The sequence below is a fragment of the Solanum verrucosum genome, unplaced genomic scaffold (assembly GCF_900185275.1).
Source record: "Solanum verrucosum unplaced genomic scaffold, falcon-dt-bn FXZP01000060.1, whole genome shotgun sequence".
NCBI classification, from domain to species: domain Eukaryota; kingdom Viridiplantae; phylum Streptophyta; class Magnoliopsida; order Solanales; family Solanaceae; genus Solanum; species Solanum verrucosum.
The window spans coordinates 7,281,403-7,290,493 of record NW_026020129.1 but is presented as its reverse complement, the minus strand read 5'-3'; the positions used below and the strand labels follow the sequence as shown (position 1 = coordinate 7,290,493).

Below are 9,091 nucleotides of genomic sequence, written 5' to 3'. Positions count from 1 at the left end.
AACGTTAGGAAACAAACGTCCGTTCAGTCTGGACAATGTTTTCTTTGATTTAGTCAAATTAATGTTATTTTATTATATAGTTTTTTTATTTAACGAATATTGTGTTGGAATACGTAAATAAATAGTTTTTTTATTTTTTATTTTTTCTGTCCTCACGAGACCAAGTGTGCCTATGTTAGCTATCATGTACCTCTGATGTTTGCTTTGTTGTCTCTCCTATATATAAACTCAATCTACTACTAAAGCTGAGACCAAAGTTTTTATGTTCTTTTTTCTTCTAATATTAGTGTGTCTATACAGTCCTCAGATTTGTTAAGGTAAGTCATTTTCTTCCCTTTCTTCACTTTGCGAAAACCGAGAGGACGATTTAAGATATATAGTTTGTTTGGTAAAATAAAAATTATTTTTTCAAGAAAATGTGATTATAGATCGAACTTATCTAATTTTTACAGTATTATAGTTGGTTGGTTGTTTACGGCCTAGCTGTACCTAATGTTGTTAACACTACGTTCTTCTCCGCCGCTAAGGAGCAAAAGAATCAAGTTTTTTTTTATGATAATGTCAAAATATGTACTTATTTGTATTTATATAGTGATCAATCTGCTAGATTCATTGATCCTACTCGATCTTCCTTTTCCGTTTTAATTTGCTAACACTTTGTACGTTCTTATTAATCTTCAAACTCAAAAATTTCATCAAAACACTCTCCGATTTTGCTAATAGTATCATTAATTTTTTATATATAGTTTTTTTTTTTTTGGTGAAAATATATTTTTCACGAAAAATGACCTCCATTTTACTAAACACACTCATAAAGTCAACACAGTCAAAATGAATGTTTTTTCCTCCTATGTACTAGTGATTTGAGCCGAAAGTAATGTATTCAGTTGAATCCGCCTCTCAGAAAAAAAAAAAAAACCACAATGCATATATATACACTTGACTATTGCCTTACACTTTTTTCTTTTTTTGGTTAATTAATTAACAGGCAAAGTTATTCAAAGGGTGGAATATTAAGAGGTGAAAAACAGAGTTGCTATGGAGGAAAACTATCTTTTGGGATGGAAGAAGAATAATGATTCAGATAATTGGCTTATGAGTGTTGAAGAAGATGAAGAAATGGATGTAGAATTACCTTCTGTTCATCAACCACAAACACCAATGGAACCAATGGATTTTTTGTCAAGATCATGGAGTCTCTCTGCTTCTGAATTATCAAAAGCTCTTGCTAAAAATCAGAAACACTATAGTTTTGAAAGGAAATTTAGTGTGATTAATGAATCAGTTTCTCCACCTCCACAACTAGTAAGTTTTCCTTAAAATCATTTTGTTTTCATGGTTTACAATTTTTTGAATTTCTTGAGTCTTGAACTTGGTGAAGATATTAGAGATGTTTGAGGCCTTTTAAGTTTTGGAAGTTAAGAATAAAAAGGGGTAGATAGTCTACCCCGACACAAATATTAGTAGTTGCTTCTATGGCTCGAACTAATGACCTATAGGTCATATGAAGACAACTTTAGCTATGCTCCAAAGCTCCCTTTCTTTTGAATTTGGTCATAGATTTTGTAGTTGAAACTTGAAAATTTGAGTTTTTGAAGTTGTGATTTTTGGAATTAGAATTTGTGTTTGGACATGCATCTTACTTGAAAGAAATTTGAAGTTTTGTGAGTGGAAGTCTGAAAAACTCCAAAACTTGCTCAGACCTGTTACTTGAAAATATTTGAAGCTCAGATTATCATTTTTCTCTATTGTAATAAAATATATAGTTAAGTTTCCATCCACAATATTCCAATTCAAAGGAGTTGAAAAAAATTCAACCTGTCAATTATTTTTCTGAGTGATAGATTTTCTTGCAGCCAGAGACCAAGATGTTGAATTCACAAAACGGGCGAAAGCCTGGAGGGATTGGAAGGTGGTTCCATCATAAGGATTCTAACAATAGCTCAGTCAAGAAGAAAGAAAAGGCGCGCCTAGAAAACGCGCATATGCACACAGTCCTGTCCATAGCAGGACTAGCTGCAGCAATGGCTGCTGCAGCAGCAACAGAGAACTCAAACGGTTCGAGTTCAAAGATGAGCATGGCTTTAGCATCAGCTACTGAACTCTTGGCCTCACATTGCCTTGAAATGGCTGAATCAGCCGGGGCGGATCATGATCGTGTAGCCTCAGTTGTTAGATCAGCTGTAGACATACATAGTGCTAGTGATCTTGTCACACTAACAGCTGCAGCTGCCACAGGTACTTATTTAGTCACTTACTGTCATAACAACGTCGTTGTATGAATATTTTTTGGCTGCTATAGCAAATTGTTGTTATAGAGAACGGATATAATATAACATAACATGAAAATCGGTTCTAAAGAACACTTGGATGTTATTGTGAAATGTTATTATAGAGAGATTTGACTGTACTATGTTAAATATTTATATATCAGTAGAAACTATAGAAAACTTCTAGTGCTACAGAAACTAAATAGGCGTCTGGCATAGGATTTGGGAGTCTGATTTCAAGTTTTGACTTCAAATCAGTGATTTGAAATCATGTCCAAACGGCCCTAAAAGTTTTTATAATATTGAAATGAGACGGTCTTAAATGAGTGACATGACCATTAGGATTTATATAGTCGGCCCCAACTTGTTTAGAACTGAGACATAGTTGTTGTTGTGGTATTGTGTTCTGGCAAATGGATTTGAGATACTTATTTACATGATTACTAACAGTTGCCATTTTGCTATTAATGAAAAGCTTTGAGAGGAGAAGCAGCTCTTAAGTCAAGATTACCAAAAGAAGCAAAGAGGAATGCATCAATAAGTCCTTGTGACAGAAGCATGGTGGAAGCTCAAAGTTTTGCTGCTGTTTTCCCTAATGACATGGATGAACACGATTCTCCGTTTGCGGGTGAATTGCTGCATCTCACAAGAAAAGGTGAATACTGATTTATATGCAAGAACTATTTTTAGTATACATTTTGTTATTACACTATGTTCAACAAAAGTTCATTCGATTTTCTTCTGTTGCTGATTCTACTTGCTGTTGTTTATTCTGGATTCTTAGGTCTGCAACGATGGAAGCGCGTTTCTGTTTATATAAACAAGAAATCTCAGGTCTGTTAATAGGCTTTCAAGATCTTGAGATACCATAAAATTCACAAACAGAAATGGAAGTACTAACTTCTGTGGATCAATTTACAGGTTGTGATCAAGTTGAAGAGTAAACATGTTGGTGGAGCTTTTTCTAAGAATAACAAATGTAAGCTCTCCCCTATAGTATCATTGTTTTCAATTTTTTCATTTCCCTTGATAGATTTGTTCAATAAGCGATGTACTTCATTCAGAGGCAAATCCAGAATTTTAACTTGATGAGTTCAACATTTAAGACACTTAAGTGACTTTTCACATACATTCAACCCTCTCTATAACAACGTCATTAGTCCAGATATTTTTTAACTACTATAGCGAGATGCTATTTTAGAGAATATATAATATAACATAATAAGAAAGTCGGTTGCCAAGAAAACTTGTCCGTTATAGTGAAGTGAAAGATGATTGTTATAGAGAAGTCTGACTATATGTATTTATGCTCTCTCCCTTATCAACAAAAATATCGGGTTCAATTGAACTCGTGTTGCATCCGCCTCTAACGCCATTCATTGTGCAACAGGTGTTGTATATGAAGTATGTGATGAAAGTGAACCATGGCTATTCAACAAAGAGATTGAAAGCCTAGATTTGTACCTTAGAGTAAAGACAGCTCAGGGTCTTCTAGAGTTCAAGTGCAAGAACAAAAGCCATAAGCAAAAATGGGTTGATGGAATTCAGAAGCTTCTAGATAAAACCAGTTTATATGAAGATACTGAGGGGTCAATGACAATGTTGAAAATAAACAAGAGCTTTTAGACTAACTTAGTTTTTCATTTTTTGTGTTATTTTTATGTATAAAAATGTTTGAGATAGTTCTTGGTTTGTCTGTTTTATGATACCTCAGATGTAAGTTGTACTTACTAATTGGAGAGACTAAAATCTTCAATAAGAACTTAGTATCTAAAATATTGGCAGTGTGAGACAGATCTTGTTTGTAAGAATTTTGTAAATTCACCTAAGAACTCATTATTCCCAACTAGCTAAATATAATGGAATTTTGTAAGAAAGAACTCATTCTCCTGGACATTTTCTTGTTTATATTTCATTCCCCCCCCCCCCCCCCCCCCCCCTCCTTATCTAATTAAATAATAGTACTATAGTTCGTAACAGTATCTACTTGGACACTGTAGTAAAAGTGTGTTGAAACAAGAACAAACAAGGACAACCATCTGAGGTGTAATCTAAATCCACCTTAAAAACAAGGTGAAAATTTGACCTTAAAAGGAGTTGGAAATTCATCATCTTAGAGTCATACACTAACATAATTCAAATGGCATACACTAATATAGTTCGAGCCCTGGAAATGGAGAAATCGGATTAATTGAGTCAGTGGGCATCAGATACCACCTGATGATTAGTACCCAAAAACATTATTCAAATGACAAAAGGTTTAAAAGTTCTATAACCATTGAAAGCAGCTTTGAGGCACTTTTGATATTAAAGAACAGAATTTGGAACTTGTACAAATATCTGCTGCATGTGATAAGAGGGAAAAAGATATCAAGACAGCGTCTTAAATCTTCGAATTTTACAACATGAATTCAGATGAAACCTCTTTATTTCTCTTTCATTTTTTCCACAATTTCCTTTGTCTGGTAGTTTTACTAAGAACAAGTCACCTTCTCTGTTTTTACTTCTCAGAGTGGCCTGTGTGGAAGTTTTACTTGGATAATTGAGTGATAACGATGATATCCATTATCACCGAATGATGGACAGAATAGAAAGAGATTGATGCAGCTATCACAGCTTCCTTTCTAATCAGGACCTAAAAACAACAGTCTTGTTCGCCTCATATGGAAAAATACGCAGCTCACAGTATGATTTGATTGCTTTTGCTAGACACCTTTTCTCAACATCCTCAGACTTTTGTATAAAAGTCCGCAAATTATCTCTATGAGAAACTCTTTCAACCTGCAAGATCAAAAGCTTGCAACAGTAACATCTGGGAGTGCAAATTCTTGATGATAGTCAGAACCTACTAGAAAGATAGCCAGTCTCCCAAAGATACTTCAAGGCTAGTGATTGTACATTTGAAGAATAAATTAGAAGGTTGAAACTATATATACAAGGTGAGATGGTGAAAACTTGCATGAAGAAGGAAACAATTAAGTACATGTAAGGAATTATAAAATAACATGGAGAAACAAAAACTGGAGGAATAAAGCCATGCATAAACAAGAGAGGAAAAGCAAAGGATCAAAATAACAAGAATAGAATCAATCAACAGGAATGACATGTTGTTTGGGCCTGAGGCCTAGAACTTGTTGGTGTTGACAGGAATAACATGTTGCCTTCAGATCGCAATTTAACCTAGTAAAACCACTAAGTTATGCATAATATCATTGCACGAGATAAGAAATCATTTCTTTGTGGAAATGGACTACCATATATTTTACAATGCATACTTGTGTCTTGGTGCAGGTTACACCATCTGCCCTATTAAAACAGTTTTTGACATAGGGCTTCTAAACCTTGTCGGTGCAATTGGATTGGAAATTAAAGAATTAATAAATGACCACGTTTAACTTGGGAACGTGAACTGAGGTACAATTCTTTGGTAAATGATAGCTTATAATATTTGGTGGGGAATGCTGGTCCAGTAAAACCAGCCTATTGGAAAACCAATTCTTATGTCAAACTAAATATTTGTACGTACAACCTCACAACTACAAGAATATGTCAAATATTTTGCAAAATACTTCTATCAGAGAATGTTGGAAGGAGGCAGAATACCTTTAGCTTCACAAGTAAAAGCACTGAAAAGGTAATAAAGATTAAAATCATCACCACTTTTAAGGATTATTACCAAGCAGTTCAATTTGTAAAACAAACACAAGACGCTTTAAAAATGACATAAATACCATGATTCAAACATGAAAACTATTACCAGTTGCTCAATGATTGGACCTGAATCTAGTTCTTCACTAACGAAGTGAGTTGTCGCCCCAATCAACTTAACGCCAGCATCAAAAGCCTAGCAACAGATAAATACATCTTATAAAGCTATAATTCCATAGAGGGAAACAGGAAAATGGCAACTTGAAGAAATGGAGACAGGAAAGGAACCTGCTTAGATGGATTACTACCCTTGAACGATGGCAACAAGCCATGGTGAATATTAATGATATCTTTCTTATAGCTTTTTAAGAAGTCTCCAGATAATACCTGCATAAAATCACTGCAGATTTGTATTATACAGACGCAACTTAAGGGTCCAAGTACAAGGTCTAATAGTGCATGTAATAAAAAAATCAGATAACAAAAATTGTTTAGACCATAAAAAAGGCAATCTAGAACATGCTGCATGATAAACAGTTGTTTCTCTGTAAGAGAGGTGCATGTCATGGCAAATCAGACAAAGGACTACTTAAAATCAATTAGTTTGGACAATAGAAAAATGATCCAGAACATATTTCATGATAAAGAACTTTCCCATTTGACCAGATCAACATTTATTTCAATGTAAGAGAAAACAAGATTAACAGTTATGTCTCGTGCGTTCAATACCTGCATGTATCTAGCAAGAACCAAAAAGTCAGTATCCCCAACTATATCCAAGATTTCTTCTTCTCTTTTATTCTCCTTAGTCGTTGGCAAATAATAGTATGGAATCCCATGCCTCTCAAGAAACCGGATCACATGAGTGTTTGGACCTCGTTCATGGTTGCTGATGGAAAAGCATATGAAAGCATAAACAATCCTTACAATGACAATGAATCACTAAAATGAAGAAATTTCATACTTTACCTTATTACAGAAGTTATGTGAATAGGAAACCGCCCATCCTGCCAACCATGCAACAAGTCCACAAGACAGTGCTCCTGCACCAAAATTGTGACTATTTGTGTGAGTACTATCAAAAAGGTCTAAATAATTCAACTTGATTACAGTTTAAACAGCTCTGAGAAGTTTAAAAATCAATACCTGCTTTGAAGCTAGAATTGAAATCTTATATTTGGGATCAATATCAGGCACCCGAACGACAGACTTCATTGCATTGAACTTTTTAGATAGATTAGAGAAGTCTGCATCCATTTGCTCTCGTGGCCATTTAGCAGGGTCAAAGAGAAACTCGCTGTAATTTGCACCAAGAATCTAATTGTTGTACTTACTTCCAGAAAAAAGAAGGAAAACAAGGGTGGAGACAACCGACTAATTACATCAGAACAGAAAATATATGTTCATAATATCGTTGGGAAACGAGCAATTGCCTTGTAAATCGAAGGAGTAAACAATTATCAATGCAATTTATATGCTTTTTGCAGATATGGTGCACTTCAGCAAATAATCTAACCACCAATACTTAGCATACACGTTAGCCTTTTAAAACTCCATCCCCACACATACCCACAAGCTCACGTGTGTTCCTTCCCATTTTGTTTCCTTGGTGGTTTGTTCCAAACTTTATGGTTGGAGGAGGAGGATTTTTAACACTAGGCTAGCTATCTCTTGTCCTAAAGGCACAATATTGTTTTTCAACTTACCTAAAGAAGGAATGATTCAAAAAGGCACATCAATCATTCTATCAGGTACCTGCTACTGCCTACCAGCACGAGTACCAGATAACTCTCCCCACAACAGCTTACACAAATGAGAACAAATCACCTAACATTATTTGTCTCTACTAAGATTTCAACTAAGGGCTCCAAGATTTTCACCCCTTTATTAAACCAGGGCAATAGGTTTCAACTCTTTGACACTTAAAACTTTCTAATGCTCTCAAGCAAATTTAATCTCTCCTATGAAAGAAATGTCATAGTCATTGCAACAGATTCTATCAACAATTCATGAGATATCCATCAATTAATTATGTATCAACTCCTAACTAGTTGAGCTCAACTATACAAATCTCCTATATCCTTCCATTCTATTCAAACTCATTTCATATCTAATGTACACGCAAACTGGCTCGTACACCACAATTATAAAAATAAAAACTACCAACACAACTTTAAAAATTAAAAATTAAAAATAATAAATAAATAAAATAACCTTCTGGAGTAAAAAACATGATTGTCATCTGGAACAAAAATATCAGCACCGAGAATATTTCCTTCCCTTGATGCTATGCAATCCGATAGTTTTGCAAGGATTCCAACCACATCCTATTCATAATTTAGTCGCATTTCATTTTCCATAAACGAGATTAAAAACTGATAACTCGATCTCAATAATCTCATTCAAATGTACAAAAAATTGACTTACTGGGCAATGAAATTGATGAATGCCATGAACCAAGGAGCTTGAGGTGGGTTGAGAAATGGACCCATAATGATTTTGTGTAATTTTGAAGGACCTATTCGCAAATTGAGAAACTTGAAAACGAGAGCTTGGGGAAATTACTCTACGGAGGAAGTTCATCTTCCTCTCCCCCAACTCCTTTCGGTGTTTTTCCTCCTTTTTGTTTTTGGTTTGCCAACCAAATCTCTGTGCCTTCAAAACTAAAAATAGTATATATATATTCCGCAAATTATCACTTTCTGTTTTGGCATAAAGGTGAGGTGAGTTTAAAAATAAATAATCCCAAATTATTAACCGTTTTAAAAATACTCATTAGCTTGGTTAACTCAAATAAAATACACTCCTCATCTTGTAACATAAATGAAATACACCCCTAAATTCTCACCAAATTTAAGAGTGTTTTCAACGCTTCTCTCCACTTTTTTATCAAGAATCTCATGCTCCTACCAGAGTTAGAAACCACTTGTTATATCATGTGGTAGATCAAAGGGTATCTAAATTTAGTTAGTCATTTTGATGAGTGTTTTTAAAACGGTGAAACTAATAATTTGTGTCAAGTTCAAGGGGTTTTCAATTTTCTCTCAACTTTTAACCCATGCTTGTTGTATAAGAAATTACCTCATAATTTATACTTACATTAGTTATACGGATTTCTAAATTGTAATTTAAATATTATTTAATTTTATACATAAATAACTTAGAAGAGTTCG

The 9,091-nt window shown here is 34.3% G+C and overlaps 2 protein-coding genes across 2 annotated transcripts; one reads left to right on the top strand and one right to left on the bottom strand.

Annotated features, from left to right (window-relative positions):
• Positions 1-1,004: 1,004 nt before the first annotated feature.
• Positions 1,005-4,141, top strand: LOC125826640 (VAN3-binding protein-like). The gene is made up of 6 exons (XM_049505996.1): positions 1,005-1,305; positions 1,857-2,238; positions 2,746-2,925; positions 3,055-3,104; positions 3,192-3,249; positions 3,661-4,141. The coding sequence occupies exons 1-6, from the start codon at positions 1,039-1,041 to the stop codon at positions 3,894-3,896; spliced, it is 1,173 nt and encodes a 390-aa protein (XP_049361953.1). The 5' UTR covers positions 1,005-1,038; the 3' UTR covers positions 3,897-4,141.
• A 388-nt stretch (positions 4,142-4,529) lies between these two features.
• On the bottom strand, positions 4,530-8,581 carry LOC125826646 (formyltetrahydrofolate deformylase 2, mitochondrial). Its single transcript, XM_049506001.1, has 8 exons — positions 8,346-8,581; positions 8,133-8,245; positions 7,065-7,215; positions 6,888-6,961; positions 6,648-6,807; positions 6,207-6,305; positions 6,028-6,114; positions 4,530-5,051 (listed from the first exon to the last, which is right to left on the bottom strand). The coding sequence occupies exons 1-8, from the start codon at positions 8,499-8,501 to the stop codon at positions 4,899-4,901; spliced, it is 993 nt and encodes a 330-aa protein (XP_049361958.1). The 5' UTR covers positions 8,502-8,581; the 3' UTR covers positions 4,530-4,898.
• Positions 8,582-9,091: the final 510 nt, after the last annotated feature.

Coding starts and splice junctions, on each gene's coding strand:
- LOC125826646 (XM_049506001.1), bottom strand. CDS start 8,501: ATGAACTTCCTCCGTAGAGTAATTTCCCCAAGCTCTCGTTTTCAAGTT. Junction 6,808..6,887: donor CACATAACTTCTGTAATAAG/GTAAAGTATGAA, acceptor CTTTTCCATCAG/CAACCATGAACGAGGTCCAA. Junction 6,115..6,206: donor GTAGTAATCCATCTAAGCAG/GTTCCTTTCCTG, acceptor ATCTGTTGCTAG/GCTTTTGATGCTGGCGTTAA.
- LOC125826640 (XM_049505996.1), top strand. CDS start 1,039: ATGGAGGAAAACTATCTTTTGGGATGGAAGAAGAATAATGATTCAGAT. Junction 1,306..1,856: donor TTTCTCCACCTCCACAACTA/GTAAGTTTTCCT, acceptor ATTTTCTTGCAG/CCAGAGACCAAGATGTTGAA. Junction 3,105..3,191: donor ATATAAACAAGAAATCTCAG/GTCTGTTAATAG, acceptor ATCAATTTACAG/GTTGTGATCAAGTTGAAGAG.